Source organism: Grosmannia clavigera (genome assembly GCF_000143105.1).
Source record: "Grosmannia clavigera kw1407 unplaced genomic scaffold GCSC_161, whole genome shotgun sequence".
Taxonomy (NCBI): Eukaryota; Fungi; Ascomycota; class Sordariomycetes; order Ophiostomatales; family Ophiostomataceae; genus Leptographium; species Leptographium clavigerum.
Window position 1 is genome coordinate 987,561 of NW_014040778.1, and position 19,597 is coordinate 1,007,157.

General features: G+C 48.6%; 6 protein-coding genes across 6 annotated transcripts; 4 read left to right on the forward strand and 2 right to left on the reverse strand.

Annotated features, from left to right (window-relative positions):
* Nucleotides 1-957: 957 nt before the first annotated feature.
* On the reverse strand, nucleotides 958-2,179 carry CMQ_8113 (hsc70 cochaperone; the record flags this gene model as incomplete). The annotated part of the gene is made up of 3 exons (XM_014315654.1): nucleotides 958-1,015; nucleotides 1,090-2,093; nucleotides 2,177-2,179. 3 exons carry the CDS (start codon nucleotides 2,177-2,179, stop codon nucleotides 958-960), a joined length of 1,065 nt encoding a protein of 354 aa, XP_014171129.1.
* Nucleotides 2,180-3,695: 1,516 nt separating this feature from the next.
* Nucleotides 3,696-4,107, forward strand: CMQ_8277 (uncharacterized protein; the record flags this gene model as incomplete). Its single annotated transcript, XM_014315818.1, has 2 exons — nucleotides 3,696-4,007; nucleotides 4,066-4,107. 2 exons carry the CDS (start codon nucleotides 3,696-3,698, stop codon nucleotides 4,105-4,107), a joined length of 354 nt encoding a protein of 117 aa, XP_014171293.1.
* A 356-nt stretch (nucleotides 4,108-4,463) lies between these two features.
* Nucleotides 4,464-8,442, reverse strand: CMQ_8264 (galactokinase; the record flags this gene model as incomplete). The annotated part of the gene is made up of 4 exons (XM_014315805.1): nucleotides 4,464-5,403; nucleotides 5,478-5,972; nucleotides 6,793-6,950; nucleotides 7,039-8,442. 4 exons carry the CDS (start codon nucleotides 8,440-8,442, stop codon nucleotides 4,464-4,466), a joined length of 2,997 nt encoding a protein of 998 aa, XP_014171280.1.
* A 2,641-nt stretch (nucleotides 8,443-11,083) lies between these two features.
* On the forward strand, nucleotides 11,084-13,130 carry CMQ_8199 (acetolactate synthase; the record flags this gene model as incomplete). Its single annotated transcript, XM_014315740.1, has 3 exons — nucleotides 11,084-11,129; nucleotides 11,318-13,009; nucleotides 13,072-13,130. The coding sequence occupies 3 exons, from the start codon at nucleotides 11,084-11,086 to the stop codon at nucleotides 13,128-13,130; spliced, it is 1,797 nt and encodes a 598-aa protein (XP_014171215.1).
* A 2,632-nt stretch (nucleotides 13,131-15,762) lies between these two features.
* Nucleotides 15,763-16,695, forward strand: CMQ_8126 (uncharacterized protein; the record flags this gene model as incomplete). Its single annotated transcript, XM_014315667.1, has 1 exon — nucleotides 15,763-16,695. One exon carries the CDS (start codon nucleotides 15,763-15,765, stop codon nucleotides 16,693-16,695), a length of 933 nt encoding a protein of 310 aa, XP_014171142.1.
* A 1,192-nt stretch (nucleotides 16,696-17,887) lies between these two features.
* On the forward strand, nucleotides 17,888-19,103 carry CMQ_8234 (zinc-binding oxidoreductase; the record flags this gene model as incomplete). The annotated part of the gene is made up of 3 exons (XM_014315775.1): nucleotides 17,888-18,408; nucleotides 18,552-18,894; nucleotides 19,092-19,103. 3 exons carry the CDS (start codon nucleotides 17,888-17,890, stop codon nucleotides 19,101-19,103), a joined length of 876 nt encoding a protein of 291 aa, XP_014171250.1.
* Nucleotides 19,104-19,597: the final 494 nt, after the last annotated feature.

The window sequence follows — 19,597 nt, forward strand, 5'->3', positions numbered from 1 at the left end:
ATGAATCTCAGGTGTATCTTGAGAAAGTGGTGAAGTGGGAAACATTTCTGCTGGATGCCCGTATCGGGATGAAAGTGCAGACAGGACTGGATACAATTCGATGGCTCAAAAGAAAAAAAAAACTGGACTTGAAGATAATGCAAGCAAAAAAATACCAGTGAGCTGTATTGCCGTCCTCATGTGTCGCGTCCCCGGTTCTTCACATATGCACCTAGCTAAAATCCCCGTCTCCCGCTTAAAATAAGAGTAAATAAATATGATATTGCTACTCCGTACTTAACAACATAATCTGAATGAGCTGAGCATTTTAGTGTCTGTGGCGTATGTGCAATCGTCTTTAGCCCGGTACCCCTGGTCACATCTGATCACAGTCATGCCGTCGCCTTTACATTGTTGTCTAATGTACTCCGTATGTGTATATAAGATGATACCATCCCACTGAAAAGTGGCAGCGAAATATTTGCTTTGAGCACCTGGACTATTTGGGTGTTTAAAGCAATAAGATACTCCGTAGAAACAAAGGGCTGTAAGCTTGTACAGTTTTGCATTACACATCCTCTCTCGCAAAACGCCATTTAGATCAACAAATAATTTTACCAGCGCGTAACTGAGAACAGAAAGAAAGTTACACAATAATAAACAAAACCTTGCTGCAATCTTCCTGCTATACTCCGTACTGATTGTCTAATAACGTTAGCAGTGTTGGTGGCGTCAGTGGACTGGCAATGATGTAGTCTTGTTGGAACTCATAACCACTGTTGTGCGACCCCAATTGAGTTCAGAGTCGTCGACCACAAGATTACATCGCCCTTCCCAACGATTTGTACTTGTGGCGTTAGGAATCACTTTAACATAAATATACATCGATAATTACAAAATGTTCCTTGAAGTCGAAGTCCAATTATGCGATGTTGTATCGTTATACTGATCATAATACACGACAAAAAAGATTGATTATCACTCGTTGGATCCACCGGATGCCCCCCTTCCAGCACCTCCCATCATTGACCGTGCCCTAGAATAACGAATACTTTGTTAGAAAAAAGACGAAAAATCGGCGAAATAAAACCCAACTTCAGTTTCACTCACATGTCTGCAATGTTTGGGTCGGACATCAGTGTTGACAAATCGGGCATTCCCCCTCCACCTCCAAATTGATTTGCCATATCCCTCAGTCGAGGGTTACTCATCAAGTTCGACATTAAGTCCGGGTTGCTCATGAGATTCTGGGCCATGGAGGAAAACATGGGGTTGTTCATAATGGAACTGAAGTCGGGCATACCACCAGCTGCGTTGCTACCCCGACCACCTCCAAACATGCTGGCCAGACCTCCCAAATCAGGTGTGCTCGTAGAACCTGAACCGCGGGGAGTAGAAGCTGTCGCGATATCGTCTGAATTGAGCTCTTCAACTCTTCTTTTGGCTGTTTCAAAGCCCTTTTTCATCGCATCACTACCCCCGTTGCCTTCATAGTCGATGCCTTTCTTGTACGCCTCCATAGCGCCCTTCGCATCCCCAAGAGCAAACTTTGCCAGTCCTAGGCGACTCCACGCCTTTGTATAGTTTGGGTCAATTGCGACGGCAGCCTCTGCATCAGTCTTGGCACTTTCGTGGTCTTTGGCGGCACTATATGCAGCAGCACGATTGGACAAATAAATGGCGTTCCTGGGATAAAGACCAAGCGCTTTTGTGTATAGATCGATAGCCCCAGCATAATCCTTTTGCGCCATGGCACTGTTGCCCTTCGATTTCAAGCCTTCAGCCTCCTTCTTAGCAGCCTCGGTGACTAAGCCTGAGGGTGTAGGAACAGAAGCAGAAGTGGAAGACGGTGATTCTGGCATCGTAGTCGGTGTGGAGGACTTGGAGGAATTCTTGAGTTTTTCATACACGCTGTAAATCTTCTGTAAATTCTGGTCACCAACAGCTTCTGTGATTGCAGCTTCGTCGGTAGGGTCGATCTTGAAAGCCTCGGATATGCAATTTATGGCCACATCGATAGAGTCACCATCGTCGGATGAGATGGTACCATCAGATGTAGATGAAGAGAGGAAGTCGCATATGGCCAGTGCCAGACGCTGCTTTGACGTCAATGCCTGGAAGAATGACCGCACACGTTAGAACAAGCTCGTGCTATTCGGACGGTGAATATCTGTAGGGGATCAAAAGAGGAGCAGACCATTTCTAACGTTATGCGCAGGTATACAAAGACCGGAGAGAAAAGCGATGATAAGACGAAACCAAGTTGCGCTCAAGAACTAAGAAGGGAAGGATATGGCGGGGTAAGAGAGAGATATCGTATCCTTTACGGACTGCTCTGCACAGTATCTTTAAGACACACGAAATCATTAAAGTGGGGCACCTATAAATTCACGTGCTCTCTTCGGATTACATATAATATTACTCCGTTGGAGTAGATTATCTTGCAATTTATCCTACAAGAGATAACTTTTGTACGGAGTACGTCGAAACCAGTTCTCGACAAGAAAAACAGCACTAGGAATGAGCTGAGGGACCTGGCTCATGTGTATAACGAACCTGGAAAAGAGCGACAACTCTTATCTGCGCTGATTCTTTGACTTGACTGCATTGGCCCGAGGCTTTCCAGCGCCCAGAAGCATCTCGCCGAGAGATGTATTGGATTCTTGCATGTTTATACATATAACAGCGACAACGGAACATAGGTCATAACTTCACAAGGCCTTGATATGGATTTACCTCGACCATCACCTCCATACCCAAGTTCGCCTAGGATAACGAGCCTAACCAATACAAAGTCTTGCTTCATTTGTTTCGAGACATCGGAAGAGACGCCGGGCCAGTCTTGGGTCACACCCTGCCCGTGTACGCTAGATGTGCATGAGAGTTGCATGTTACAATGGATTGCAGAGACTGAAGATTCTGGAGGACCTAAGAAAACGTTGCGATGCCCGGCATGCAACAGTCGCATTCGTGTTGATGAACCATGGGATCCCATTATTGCGCTTAGCGACAGATACGGCAAGGCTTATGGTCGAGCTTCGTATTTTATCATTGCTTCTACGCTTATGACAATGGGTGTCGTTGGTTCTGGATACTACGGTATTCAGTCAATGATAGCCTTTGCCGGCCACCGCCCTACGCTGAACTGGCTTGGTCTTCGAAGAATAATTATTTCCAGTTCCCGAGATCCTCCGCTTTCATGGAAAGACGGTGCTATTCTTGTGTGGAAGTTTTACTTGCTGAATCTTATCGCGCCCTTCTTGCTTTTTCACCGGGCGTTGCCTAACTTGGGGGATGCGGCTGCGGTTGTTGTATCATGTCTTGTATTTTCCCCACCCTTCGACGAGTTGCTTCTACACCGGTTCTTGATAACACCAGCTAACGAATACATTGTATAGTATGGTTTTACTCTCAATCTTCGAAAAAAACCCATTACATGGCCACTATCTCCAGAATGGGCACTGACGCTACTACCCTACACCAGTCTCGCATACACACGGGCATACTATGGACTGTTTGGTTCATTTGAAAACAAACTAAACCGAGCTCTTCGAGGAAGAAATATACCGGACGTAGCTGCTGACGGGGCTCACCTGCCTGAAAATGACGTCAGGGTTGACATAGGGGAAGTGGGCGCGCAGAGGAGAGGGGGCATTGTTGCCAACATATGGAGATTGGGAGCTGCCATTGCAAACTTCATTCGAAACGACAACAACATGGTGTTAGAAAATGCCGGCGCGGCGGCAGCATTTGGCAATGGCCAAGGAGTTGAATTTCAACTGGAGTTGATCGTCGGCCAGGCAGATGAGCTGGAGGAGATTGAAGGGCCGCTACCGCCGCTCCCAGATGATCAGGCCCTAGGTGCGCATAGACAGGATGCCGACGAAGTACTACAAGAGCTTCCAGTACTACTACCTCCCGACGTCCTGCGAGAAAGGCCTGGCGAACAGGCCCCGGCAGATGAAATTCAGGCGGCAGGAGCAGGAGCCGAAAACCGGGTGGCGACGCCCTTTTCAGACATCGTGACCGTTATGGCAACGCAGCTTTTACTACCTCGCATTTCTGGGATATTTGGTCATCTGCTAGAACAAGCACTACCCCGTGCATGGGTTGTACGACCGCCGCTAAATAGACGGCCGACTAATCTCCTGCAAGAAAAATGGGGCAGAAGTCTGATTGGGGGTTGCCTATTCATTTTGTTGAGGGATGCTGTGAACTTGTACATGAAATACCGGCGCGTTCAGGTCAAGAAACACCGAAAGATTCAGAATATCGATCGCAGGAGAGGAAAGCAAGGCAGGGATGTGGAGGTTCTTTGAGATGATCTTGGCCTAACAGAGGGTTATGAGTTTTGTGCGTATCAGTCATGAATACACACTTATTATCGGTCTACATATGTGTTGAAGAACATAAAAGATGAGCCGTACGGAGTATCTTTTTCTTGCAAAACGAATAGAAAACAGAAATAAATTACTGCTAATGTGCTAGCCCCAGAGACGGGTGCTTATGTTCAGCAGAGCACTCCCACTTCCAGGTTTGCTCACCACAACTGCAGCCTCCCGTTGCTCTGGCGTCAAATCTCTCTTAGAGTAATATTCCGATTCCCAAGCCTCCTTGATTGCGACTATCTTGTTGGTCGGAACAAGGTGGACGCTGCATCCCCCCCACCCAGCGCCAGTGAGGCGGCTACCGTAACTGCCTGCTTTTCTAGCAATCGCACACAGCTGATCTAATTCTGGGCAGCTGCATTCGTACAGATCCCGACAGGAATTTTGCGTTTCGTTAAGGAGCGCGCCCAATTTCTCGTTGTATGCAGAAGTGTCGGAGTTATTGGAATCGTGAGCTTCTGTGCTCAATAACTCCATGAAATTCAGCACACGTCTAGCCTCACCGAAGACATGACGAGCACGCTGCTGGAGCTTGAAAATTGTCGCACGGACGGGGAAGCGCGACATGTACCGGACATCCAGATCGGCAATGGATATTCCCAGGACAGAAGCTATCTCTTCTCTTGTGTAGCCCTCTTTTGGCAGGACTTTCTCGACCAAATCCAACATCTGCTGCAATTCGTAATCGGCACTGTCTGCGACTCGCGAGCTACCAAGTCTCTTGAGGCGAATATAAGTATCATGGAAGCCATGGAGGCTGATTCCGAGAGGCCCCGAGTCGCTAGGAAGTACGGTGCCTGGCGGATTCAATACGGCGTTCATGTAGGCTGCGGCAAGAGTGCACTCAACTACACGTAGGTTGTAGTTGACGGGTCCGGTAACGTACTTGTCAGCCGCCACGAAGGATTGCGCAATGAGGAAGGACAACTCCGGGTTGGTAGGAGGAAAGAAAACGGGCAGGGCTGTCAACTGTGGTGTAAACGAGACAAAAAGAGCCGAGCCTTGCTCCGAGAACACAGATGCAGACTGGTCCATTCTGACCCACGATTGTAGATGTTAGTACTATGTTCGTACTTTGTCAAGATAGATGACAAGTTTGTCCATACTCACCCCCCAGAGTTCACACCAACGCTCCGCTCGCTCACAATAGCGAGTTCAGTGAGCTCAGTTTTGTCAATCTGTGTCTCTCCGTTTGCAAACATAACACCGAGAGCGCTGGCGCTAGTAAATGCCGCACTGGAGCTCAAACCTCCACCTACAGGGACCGTGCCATCCATCAAGACCTGCATGCTCTTTGAAGTGAAGTCATTCCCATGTCTTTCCCTCAGTAAGTCCAGGGCGCCGCGGAGACCACTCTTGAAATAGTTTGCCCACTCGTGTACTGTTGAATCGATCCCTACCGTTCCGCGTGAGACGTCAAACTCGTGAGCAGGGAATTTGGAGCTTTGTACATTGGCGATTTGGACCTTAAAGGTGGCGGAGTTGGCACCACCAGCAGAATCGACGGAGCGGATGGCAAGAAGACAATCAGCAGTGATAGCCATAGGAAGAACGCTATACAGAGAGTAATCGATATGCTCGCCGATTATGTTCACGCGACCTGGGCTGCGCGCAACAAATTCAGCGGGATGTCCATATTGAGTTTCAAAGGCTGTCAATAGACCTCGCCAACGTGCCGTTTGAGCCTCAACGGCATCTTTGGAGTAAATTTCTGAAAGAGTATGAACAACTGGAACCGACATGGTGATTGTAAGCTTGACGCATATGGAAATCGAAGACGTAGAATCTGTGTTTTAAGTACGAGAGTTATAAGGTGCGAGAGGGGAATAAAAATCGTGGATATACGAGCAGTACGATTGCGGGGTTCCTCTCCTGTCATCATAAGATGTAATCCATACTCTCTCCACTAAGCATCTTACGGAAGATGTGAACGCATTATTAGTCGCGAGCTTTTCCACGAAAAGCCGCCCAAAAAATCCGAGCTAAGAGTAATAAAAACAAGCAGATGGCGAAAGCAAGCTATGCTCTAACCGCAGTCCTCCTTCTGTACTCTGTATTAGAATTTGATTTACATTAAAAAGCGCCCTACTGTAGTCCCTCCAAACATATCTTACCAAGTCCCATAGTATATAAATAATACAAACACAGACGACTGTGTGAATCAGACAGGAAAGGGGGGGTCAGGCAGAAACCTCAATACCACAAAACCAGCTATTGATTAACTAGCCTTACCAAGAGCCCCAATTTCCCCACACGTTCTAGACGAGTAACTTGCATCACAACAGTATCGGATCGTTAACATGAAGCAGTTTTGTCCAACGGGGCAACTTTCTGTCTCGCTCAAACATGAAGCCACAGTTGTTACAAAGGGTCTTTTGAAAGTCAGCTTGTACCCACACATTTGAGGCGTTCGTGTTCTGCTTACCCGTGGTCCCAAGGGCCCGTCTCGGACAGCCCAGACACTGGTTCCCCATATACGGCAATGCGAGCAGCGCCATGCAGCGCGTTCGCTGTCTGCAAGAGTACCGCCTCCTCCATAACCCCCTCCACTGGTATCTGGCGTGCCTCGCCCCCCCGGAGTGCCTGACCGAGCAAGTGGCGATAAGCTCCGGAACCGTTTTTTCTTCTTACTTCGTTCTCCACGCCCCATCCGTTCCTCTTCTTGCTCTACCAAGCCGCCGAAACCGAAGCCGAGGGGAACTCCACCGGCCATTCCAGTGTTGCTACTAAATCGAGCTGTCTCTCGACGCAGACGGCGCAATTGGCGCTCACGGTCACCTTCGCGCCTCTCGATTTCCTCCTTGGTTAGCATTTCGAGCTTCGGCTCCCATTGACCGCCCAGGTGCTCGGGATCGTATCTCCAGCCAGCTCCTTCCCCGGCTGCTGAGATTACCGCGTCGTTAGGAAAATCTGTCAGACCACCGGGCCCAAAACCTGCCACCAGTCCACCCGCCTCGCAAGCTTCTTTTTTTAGTCGCAAGACAGCCTCATAGATAGCATGGGTCATCGCGGGGACCCATTCCCCAGACAGCCCCAGATCGGCGCAGGTTTGTTTGGCAAAAGCCTCGGCCGTCCCAGGAGGATGGAGAAGAGACCATTCAAATTTGTCAGTATACAGTCGGGATGACAAATTGATGTTCAAATTGACGATGCATCGGTACGTGTCGTCAGGATTATAGTCGTCTGAACCGGGATGTATGGCAGTGGCAGCAGCCTTTACGGTATTCGGAGAAAGAGTGGCGGCTGAAGGCTGAGCCGCAGTCCCATTTCTTAAAGAGTCTGATGCAACATTTGTAGCAAGTGTGGCTAAATCGGGGCTTCGCGTGACTAGAGCGGAACCTGTTTGTGTGTGGAAAAGGGGATGAAGTGCCACGCCGGCGTATTCTTCGAGTTGTGTTCGAATCTGCTTGCTTATTTCTGCAGCGACAGAAGACCGGATAGGGAGATCAAGATCCTGGGTGAGGCCGAGGGCGAACTGATCCGTCGTGATGAGCGTCTCGTGTAGGTTCCACAAAAACGTATCTCGCAGGCGGTAGGGAGACGTCATCTCTGGCTGTCTGTTGAGAGGATTTGACATATCAAACTGTGAATTGATAGTTGATGTGCCCGGCTGTGGTCCGATGGGTGGTCCAAGAGGCGCCACGGGGATGAAGGCCGGGATATCTACGTCAATGCGGATAGGTATAAGGGTCGATGGAAGACAGGCTTGCACGTAGTTTGCCGAGTCTGATCGCGGAAGTCTTGATTTACCCTGCCAGTCTCTCCATATGCCCTGCACCTCGACGGGCAGTGAAGTATCCTTCCCAACTTTATCGCTAGTCTCGATCTTGTTGACACTGTCATCCCGCCGAAGGGTTCTCAGGCTCGAAGGTCTTCGCCGTAAATCATCGTCGTCATCGTCGTAGTCGTCAAATCCGTCTTCTGCGTAATTTATTATGGTCGTTCCCCGTTTAGTAGTCTTTGGGACTGCGGGAGCACTGGGGTTGACTGGGACGAGGAGGGAGTTGTTGTAGGTGCGTAAGCGGGGTGCATACGAGGACCAATAGGCCTGCGGTGCCGATGTTGCATTGCTCATTGTGAGAAGCAAGATCTATGAGATCATGCCATGCAGGAGAAGCTTGGTGATGGGGAAAACTCGAGACGCTGCAGCTGTGCTTGGTTTGCCGTCGTGATTGCGAAAATGTCAGGCAGAGTAAACAGCTTTTGAAAAAAACAAAGTGGACAGCAAATTTCCGAGAACAGCAGCCGCACGTTCAGCGCACGTGCCAAACAGCTGCAGACAGATATTCACAAAGTAGGGGTGCTGATGTCTAGTGCGCAGATACAGAGGGCTGTAGATGTGAGCTTCTGATTGCCTGAGGGCGCCACCCGTCGCGTTGAAATTTTGGTTATTTCGCGATTGATTAGTCACGTGTGCACTCGACAACCAAGAAGCTGTGAGGTCCACTTATAACTGCACAGAAAGATAACGCCAACTGGACAGGACACAAGTCAAGAAAATCTGATCTCGTTCGTAGCAAGCGCTTTATACGGGCACTTGTACCATTCGTTTTCCCTCGGCTGTAAACTGCCGAGCAGGCCGCGACTTCCTTTTTGATATCGTAGAAGGCCGTCTGTAATCCGTAGACTGATGTGTCTATCTCACGAAGAGCCAGAATTTCCCCAGCAGTATTCTGATTATTAGCGACTCGCTCTATCATCCTTTCAGCAATCCAATCCCTTGTTTAACCTAAGATTTTCCCGATTTCACCTTGTAGCATATCTTATATGGGTTATTCAGAGCCGGCTATCAACGATGACAATAAAATCAGGGAAGAAAGTGAGCAAATGCCACTGCTGTCCCGGACAGTGGCAGCGCAACGCTTCTCGTCGCCATCATTTCTGCCTCTAAAACATCAGTCTTCGCCCACAGCTAGCAATTCTATAGTTACCGGAGGATCGCCACAGGCTCCGGCCTTCCCCGCACCCACAAACCAACCAGTGCGTAACCTGCACCACCCAAGGGGTTCAGGTTTCCGTGATAACCATTTATGGGGAGCACCGGCGGGCCTCAGTCCACGCAGGGAATGTGACGAAAGCCTGTCCATTTTTCGGCACGCAGTTGGCATCAATAGTCAACTAGTTGGTGATACAGAGCTGTCAACTGTGGAACAGGGGCGCAAATCAGCAACCGGCATTTATCGTGCGGTTATAAAAGGACGACATTCAAAAATATGGCAGTACACAGCTCTTAGCATTATTACATACACGTGCCATCTGCTCCAGATACTGGTTGGCGCCACTTTAACGGCTTTTGGACCCGTAGCTGGAAATCATGCAGTGGCTATCACAGTCCTCGGCTCGATCAACACTGTCATAGCGGGTCTGTTGGCCCTTTTCAAAGGACAGGGCCTACAGGAGAGACTACACAAGGACGAAATCGAGTTCACTCGCTTGCAAGTGTGGATTGAAGAAACGCATGCACTCCTTGAAGCTGGCGTCATCGGACGTGACCTACAAGAGGTTGGCCTGTTAGTAGAAACGATTTTCAAAAAGTATAACGCTGTCTTGGCCAGCGAGGAAAACAACAGGCCCGACAGTTATATTCGCCAAGAACCGGAAGGCGGGGAGGGCGAGGAGGACGATGACCACCGAGTGCATGAACCTCACAACGGCTTTCGAGAGTAGTCAGAATTTGAAATCCAGTTACTTTTCCTAATATGCGACCAATGGTTAGCTGCGACGTGCTGCATTCTGCTTTTATTGTGGTCACCTCGCAGAGCTGACCGTCATAACGAAAACAAGTCACCTCTCAGCAAGCAACTGCCATACATTAATAGCAGTGACAGTAGCAGTAGTAGTACAGAGTACTCGTATGTATATCTAACTGTCTCATATTACGTTCGTTGAATTGTTTTAAAAATTCTTGAGGAAGCTGTAGGCAACTTCACGATATCTTACTATTCAGGTAAGATACGTGGTTCGCAGAGGGGGCCAAAAGGCTATTACCGCTTGTCCCTATTCTATACGACGCACGGAGTACGGAGTACTTTAAGTATGGTGTTGCGCTAATCATCATGTGACCGAGTCGAGTGAAAAGAGATGTAAAATGTTTATACGACGTATGGAGTACGGAGTACGGAGTACGTATTATTATGCATCCATATCGGAAATGTGCCCAATTGGGCTGCTCCACAATCAGCGAAAAAAAAAACTCAATTTTTTCTCCGAATAAATATAATATACTCCGTATTTAGGAGGGGAAACAGACTCCTAGTACGAATTCGTGAGTCATCTCTGACCTCCCCGAACTCTCTGAAAGCACATCTCTTATAATTGTGCAGTACCCGGCTCTGCGCAGAGAATTGAAACTTTTGCTATCTGCTTTTGTCGTTCTCTCTGTAGCAATTGCGGCTATCGCCACCGCCCCCTGTCTCGAGACTTCGAGCCTTCCGTTTGCCTACTATGCTCCGTTCAACCGTTTCAACCAAAGCCGTGCGGCAGGCCCTGAGGACACATCGTACAACGAGAGGCTTTGTCGATTCTCTTGCCTCTGCATCTACATATCCTCGGAAGACGACAATTGGAGCTCGAACTCAAACGACTTCTGCTACCGTTCCTGTGTACGTTTTGACCCGCCACACCATCTTGCAGACCTCAAATTAATCGTAGATGCAACATCTATAGCGGTGGGCGCGCAAAACCTAGCTCGAGCTTTAACAAAAGCGACAGAAGCCATGTGCAACCTCTTGTCAATCCCCGACGGACTGTTATGGACGAATCGTATGTAAACCCCTTTTCCTATCAAGATGGCAAGTCTCATAAGGCGTCGAAACCTAGGTTTATCGGCAAAACAGGCGGAGAGATTTTCCATGAAATGATGCTGAGACATGGCGTTGAACATATCTGTATGTCGTATAGCTTACTCGGCGTTACTCGGCGGCGCTCCCATTTGCTAACTATATTGTCAGTTGGATACCCTGGTGGCGCTATTCTTCCTGTTTTTGATGCTATCTACAACTCGAAATACTTCGATTTTATTCTCCCTAAACACGAGCAGGGAGCGGGGCACATGGCTGAGGGCTATGCCCGTGCGTCTGGAAAACCTGGAGTGGTTGTGGTCACTTCTGGACCTGGTGCAACGAATGTCATCACCCCCATGGCCGACGCATTTACGGACGGCACGCCCATGGTCGTCTTTTCAGGCCAGGTTCCTACTTCGGCAATTGGCAGCGACTCATTTCAGGAAGCTGATGTGATAGGCATCTCAAGGGCCTGTACGAAGTGGAACGTCATGGTAAAGAGCGTTGCAGAGTTGCCGCGCCGGATCAATGAGGCATTCGAGATTGCCACGAGCGGCAGACCCGGTCCTGTTCTAGTCGACCTACCTAAAGATATCACCGCTGGCGTACTACGACGTGCGATACCAACTGATTGTGACATTCCTTCGATCCCGAGCGCTGCCTCGCGTGCTGTGCAAGCACTTAGTGAGAAGCAGCTTGAACAGTCAATCTCCCGAGTTGCCGATCTGATCAATGTTGCTAAAAAACCCGTTATCTATGCTGGCTACGGCATCACATGCTCCAAGGGAGGCGTTGAGCTCCTCAAGGGGCTCGCTGATAAGTCCTCTATACCGGTGACGACTACGCTCCAGGGCCTTGGGTCCTTTGATGAACTAGACGAAAAATCTCTTCATATGCTCGGCATGCATGGCTCGGCTTATGCTAACATGGCCATGCAAAACGCTGACCTCATTATCGCTCTTGGTGCACGGTTTGATGATCGCGTCACGGGAAATATTTCCAAATTCGCACCTGGTGCAAAAGCAGCGGCAGCCGAAGGCAGGGGCGGCATTGTCCACTTTGAAATTATGCCGAAAAATATCAACAAGGTGGTGCAAGCTACAGAGTCTGTCGAAGGGGATGTTGCTACAAATCTTAAAATTCTTGTACCACAAGTCAAGGAAAGAACTCTGGATGACCGAAGGGAATGGTTTGCCGACATCAACGAATGGAAGAAGCGCTGGCCTCTTTCTGCGTTCGAACGTGAGGAACGCGGTGGCTTGATCAAACCGCAGACTTTGATCGAGCAGCTCAGCAATCTTACCGCTGACCGCAAGCAAGAAACAATCATCACCACAGGCGTTGGCCAGCACCAAATGTGGGCCGCTCAACACTTCCGCTGGCGACACCCCAGGACTATGATAACCTCGGGTGGTCTAGGAACCATGGGCTTCGGTCTGCCAGCGGCTATCGGGGCGAAGGTTGCCCGTCCGGATGCCCTTGTCATTGATATTGATGGCGACGCGTCCTTCAACATGACTCTTACTGAACTTTCTACGGCAGCGCAATTCGGAATCGGCGTCAAAGTGATTGTTTTGAACAATGAGGAACAGGGAATGGTCACACAATGGCAAAATCTTTTCTACGAAGATCGCTACTCCCACACGCACCAAAAGAACCCTGACTTCATGAAACTGGCTGACGCCATGGGGCTTCAACACCGGCGCGTGTCAGATCCCGCCGAGACGGTAGACAGCCTGAAGTGGCTGATCGAAAGCGATGGTCCGGCTCTGCTGGAGGTCTTAACAGATAAGAAGGTTCCCGTTCTCCCCATGGTGCCAGCAGGGTCGGCACTACATGAATTCATAACATGGGATGCTGGTGAGTCCTATGCGCTCTCTCTATATTGGCGATTTTGTTTGCTAATATTTCTACGCTATCAGAGAAAGACAAAAAGCGAAGAGAAATCATGCGCAAGCGCACTTTGGGCCTACACAACTAAGTAAAAAAGGGAGGACGGTAAAGGCGGTCAAGAAGGGTGGTGTTATATGGAAAGCCCCTTTCGTGTATTTATGGAATGTGCTTTTTTTCTCAAATTGACCGACGGACAATATAGGCTTAACAGGCGTTGAGGTTTATTTTACAGCCAATTTGTCTCATTGACGGCTCAGAGCGGAATTTTTGCCTAATGACGTGTCATACATCGCCTTGTTTTAAGTGTATTGGGTTTCGGCAAATTGAGGTTCTCGAAAGCCTACGGATGCTAGACTTCGGACAACCTGAAACAATCTTTAGCATACTTCCGCCCCTCGCTGTTTCGCACAGGCTGATGGCGAGTGCTGGAAACTAAGTATGAGGAGAACGACAAGGGGTTGTGTCAACCAAGCTGTGATTGGAGGTAGTTGGTTCTCGATATTTAGAGCTTTGATATGTCACATTCAAATGTGTTTAGGCATAGCTTCCCGCAAAGGGGGGTTTACAGAGCAAGATGGTACTGACTATGGACTGTTAATACGTTAATTTACTGAACATCAACAATATTACCCTCCCATGGACGCGAAGGGCAGAAATTTCTGATAAGGCTTAGGCAGATTGCGACCTGTTAGCATCGAGATTCATTGATTTACCCGTTCTACCTTGTCATCGTCTTTTGTCTGTTTGAATGTTTCTTTCGTGTTCTTTAGACGACTGTTGACCTATGCCTTCAGTTTTACTGTTAAAGTGTAAAAAGCCTGTTTCCCCTCTCCCATTCCCAAAACTTTCAAATCGGGTGACTTGCTACGAGCAACCTTAGGCGGCAATATTCGTCTGCAAGCATAAGCAACACCAATTTCGCAAATGTTGATAACAGAGAGCGGTTTTCCGATATTTCGGCACTCTCTCTAATGCTTCGTTGTCTTATTTGCGTTAAGCCGTTATTAGGACGCAACTTTGATACTATGTAGCATTATCTTACAAGTTTTGAAAATAGCACGCGCATCGACGGTACATACTGTCGCAAGGCTCGAAATCGGCCACGAGTCCAATTTAAAGAATCAGATTTTTAGCACAACCCTATCATTGACTTCTCTGTCCCATTCAGCGTAGGGATTGGACAGTTTTCACCATGAGTACAGTGTGACCAGACTGCTTTTTGCACGAATGAACGAAGTCAGAAAGTCAGAAGACTCCTAAAATATATTTAGGGGTTTCGCCAGGCTAGGTTGGAATTGACACTGTTTGTGATACACAGATGTAGATCTTCTAACGAAATCCTTCTTGCAGCAGTCTAAGCCCAAATTGCTCATCTAGTTGCGAAAGCCGGTTGGCGGATTTGTTTTAGGTACTGGAGCTTAATTGATCAACAAAGTCCACCCAGAACAGTGCTGTTTTAGTATTAGTAACTAACCAGGTTTGTCAGGTGTGGGTCAGCGCCGCACGATCCCACATCGAAACCTTCTGGGATGCCTGTACGGTGTACGGAAGTCAAACGGATTTGAAAGCACCGTACAAGACAAATATATAATGGACGTGGAGAAACACAATGCATTAGTGATACGGCGTAGCTATTTTTTTAAAACGCCTTCCAATATATATCTCATGTGGTCTGCGGCCATGAGCACCGTCACTACAGCCTCAGCAGCTTTTAGAACTTGCAACAGCGTAGTGTTTGTGGTGTCTGGTGTATATCATTCCGATTGACATCTGTGATGAGGAGGACGATGATTTTGTGTGCTCCAACGTGCTTCAGCTTCGTTGCTGTCAAATGAAAGCTTTTTGATAAAAACAATTCGGTCGCAAGACGATATAAAAGGAGAACGTGTTCCAACTCCAAGTCCCTTAATTGCAAGAAAACTGCAATGAATATCTTACTTTTTGCCCGAACAGTTGACGCGATTCGCTCTTGTCAAGGCGTACGAGTACGACGTCCGTACAAAGCATGTATCTAAAGATGCTGTCCGACGTATCTTACGTACTCTGTAAATTGTGACCTACATATTGACCACCTTTTGGGCTAATACCTAGTACGGAGTACGGAGTACAAGGTAGTAAAGCAAGCCATACATGTAAGATATATTACAAAGCAGTCTGTTCTCTGTTCTCGCCGTTAGATTGACGGGCCTCAATTTTCTGCATGGCGTTCTGTTGCCAATAGGAGATGTATCTTACTCTGTACCCCGTAGGATACGTCGGCGTTAAACACGAGATGGCCTGTGCAAATGATCCACACAAGTAAGATACTTACGTACGGAGTACTCTGGGGATTCATCTTTTTCGTACGGAGTACTCCGTATATCTTATGAGTAAGATACGAAGTACTTTATACAGGTATCTTATATACGGGAGCGGTGCATTGCGTAGGCAGAAGTCGTAATCTTCAAACCAATTTTTAAAAATGTGGCTAGGTACGGAGCATAACGGAGCATAGATCGCCGATGGGCTAACTAAATGATCTTGGTGCGGCTGGCACCGCCCATAATATGGAGACTATCTTATTACTGAGAGGCCCCACCGAGCCATACGACGTAGAATTCGGGGGCTGGGAGGGGAGAGGCCCAGCCACCAGTGTTTCTACGCACTATAAGAATTTTGCATTTCAGCTGAGAGCTAAACCAACTCCTGTCGACCCTAACTCTCGTCTCAAGGCAACCACAATGAGTATAACACTTCAGTACCCAAGCAGCGGCGCTGCGCCGCCCAAGAAAACTCGCCAGCGATATCGCCAAGGCTCAGACGATGCCGACGTCTCGCCTTCACGCAGACAACGACCCTCTCCTCCTCATCCGAACTCTTTCTCCAACCAGCCATTATATTCCGAGCCTCTCGACTACGCTGGGGGGACTTTTCCCAGCCAACCTCAGCACCAGCCGGCCCCGGCCGGAGATCGCCGACGAGGCCTCCCCATGGACCCGAATGTTTCCCAAGCACGGGAGGCCCAAGCGCCCCGGCAGCGACCACCATCCTACGAGGCGGGCAGCCGCTCTGCAGAGCAAGCATTGAACCGGAATGCCGATGCGAATGTTGAACAAAGACGCCAGCCACCTGTATCCAACCCACGCACACAACCAGCGGGGGCCAGACCACCCAGCGTCGCATCCAGGCAGCACCAAGCGGCCGTCCCAAACCCCGGTGCCACTATTGAGCGGCTCAAGACACCAAGCGTCATGGAAACCGTTCTTCAACCACTTAGTCGGAAGGTGCAAGAATATAACCGGCTTGTGAACGAAGCACAAGACGAGATCAAGCGTCTGGACGACGAACTTCGTCTGATTCAAACGCGGCGCGACGATGCTCATGCTCGTCTTTTGGATGCACAAACTCGATACGAGGATTGGCAACAACAATATGCAAGTGTCGAACGCACGCTGAAGGGAGAACTGCCACCACTGCCACCATTACAGCACGAGCAGCCAAAGCCGCAAGTCGCAGTAGCTGCTGCTGAACAACTCAATGATGACGATGAATATGATGACGATGAAGATCTACGAGAGCGGCCGTGGTCTGCTAGTCACCAAGGGAGCTTTGCGAGTACCAAATCCAAATCACGGGTGCGGGATCGTTTGCGCAAAAGCATTTTCGGCTCTTGACGTGGCAGCAAAGGGGCACTGCGGGCTCGCAAGATTAGGGAAATGTTATTGACACTATATTTGGGCAATCGTAGAATATGAGACATGACGGATGTTGCAAGATATTTCTTTTGAATTTCTTTTGTGGAATGAACGTGGTCAAAGGGCCTTTATATGCATGTTGTTGGGATTGGCTGCCGTTATACATGTCTTTCGACCATTAATAGCTTTAATCGCTCGCTCTAATGCTTATCATATTTAAAATGAGATAGTTAGTTGATATAAAGAGAACTGGCTGCGTGCTTGCCGGTATGTTGCCGGTGTATTGCGCGCCGAGCTGCACAATATGTCTTATAACTTACCCAGTTGCATCGCCTTTGTCATACGGTCATCGGGGGTAGTCAAGTGAGCTTGGCTTGCAGTGATGAAGCCACACATATGTAATGCGGCGTGAATGGAGTGCGAGGTAACCATCTCGTGTCTTAAGCGCCATAAATATACTGCATCCACCCAAGCAATATCTGGATGGCAGATATTCTTGACCACTCGTGTTCAGCCAAGAGAGATGGATCATTCCGATGGCTACATGAACGTAATGTAGGGTCTTATTATAGACTACATCTTACGACGTAAGAAGTAAAATATCGTACTCCGGACTACTTACCCCTTTTACGAGTTTCCGGCTTGGGCTGCGCCTACGACAAAGCAAGATATAGATCACTCTGTACCAGCCAACAGATATCTGTAGTGTTCCAAAAATTGACAATGGGAAACACTGATCACGACGGCTCGTCGCGTATGATTCGGGGCAGATGGCGCAGTAAAACAATTTCACTTTTATCTTATTTTTTATCTCATATGCTACGGAGATTACTGAACTAAAGCTTTGATAGGCAGAGAAATAGCTTGATTGCCGAGGGCCGAACTTTAGAGCACGCTGGTAAGATACAATAGCTCCCGCCAGCCTTGGCCCGGCTATTGTCAATAGCGGCTGTTTGGTACAATTTAAAGCTCTTGACCGCGTAGATTGCCAACTGTTTGATGGCAAATGCGAAACAGAGGCTTCAATATTCTTCGTCTCATATACATGGCGCCTTTGTCTTAGGGTATGGCTCCGCTTATTCGAACTCGTTTTCTTGTGAACTCCTCTTTGGCGGACGTGCCATCTTGGTTGCCAGGCAAAATCTTCTGCCACCAGCGGCGGTTTCGTTCCATGAAAGCAGTGGTAGTTGACGGCAATCAATGCCGTGTCGACTATGAGCACATGATGCCCCAGTTACATGACTATCATGTGCTTGTGAAGCCAGTTGCGGTAGCTCTTAACCCTACAGACTGGCGGCATCTGCGATACGGACGCGCCAAAAATGGCTGCATCGTCGGCTGTGACTACGCTGGCGTGGTCGAATTCGTTGGCAGAGGCGTGACTAAGGCATGGAGCCCAGGCGACAGGATATTTGGATGTGCCCATGGTGCCAACCTCGCTAATCCAGACGACGGTGTGTTTGCCGAGTTTGCTGCTGTTGTTGGTGATCTTCAAATGCGAATACCGGATGAAATGGACTTTACAGACGCGGCGACCCTGGGACTGGGATCTATCACAGTCGGCCAAGGTTTATTTCAAAAAGCTCTGAAGTTGGATTTGCCGGCCTTGACGATAATGAAAAAAGAAATTCCTGTCTTGATCTATGGCGGCGGGACGGCCACGGGAGCGCTGGCTATCCAGTATGCTAGACAGTAAGTAAAATCCTGGAAGACGCCTTTTGCGCAGCAACAGGATCATGACTGATGCCTCCCCCCCCCGCCTTTCTCTATTGATCCAGAGGCGGTTACACTGTCATAACCACTTGCTCGAAGCACAATTTCTCTTACGTTGAGAGCCTGGGCGCAGATTTCGCCGTGGATTACCACGATGCAGATGCTGGCGCACAGATTCGCGAATACACTAACAACAACCTATTCCATGCTTGGGATACTGTGAGCGTACCCCAGTCTGCGCAAATATGTGCCGACGCGCTATCCACGCAAAAACATCAAACGCCCATATACGGTACCGTATTGCCGATTGGCAGTCCTCGTGCCGATGTAGAGACGGTATCAACGGTCATGTATACCGTCTTTGGCAAGGAATTTAAATTTGGCCCCGTCGTTGTACCAGCAAGCAAAGAGGATCTCGAATTCGGCAAGACGTTTTCTGCTCTTACAGAGGCATTAGTGGCAGGAGTAAGTGTTGAAAACTGCCAAAGTATATATTCTCCTGGAGGCTAATCAGTGATAGGACCGAATCAAGCCACACACATGCCGGATTGAGAGAGGCGGCCTTGAGGGGATTAAAAAAGGCTTAGAGAGTCTGGAATCAGGAAGGGTGAAAGCCGAGAAGCTTGTTTACATGCTGACCGATTCTCTTGAGTCATATTAAGGATCTTCTGTAGAGACTTACCCACTGGTTTTCACAAATTGCTGTCGAGGACTTCAACAATCAAGTATTTGAGTCTCTGAAATCTCCTTATGGTTCGTTTATTTGTCAAAATCTTAACAGCCAAGAGCCGTACGTACTGATAGCAAGGTACATATTATATTTCAGGGTCTTCAGTCACCAGCGTACCCGCCCTGGGAATGTTCACATGAAATTTGACAAGAGTCCATTGAAATTGGCGTCAAAACTCAGCGTCCCAGTCACTAGACTGTCAATTTCAGTCCACGTACTTAGGTAGGGGGACCTAACGAGAACATCGTTCGGCTGCACCATGTGGCTGCCGACCGAGGTAAATAGACCGCAAGGGCTAAGTAGACTTTGGGTCGCTTGTTGCTGATTTGTTATGTCTGGCTGCATCACTGCTTCGTTCCTTTCTGTCCGATCGTCTCGTATGTGGTTTCCAGAGCTGGATGGGCTTGGATATGTCATATCCATCCGACCATAAGAGTT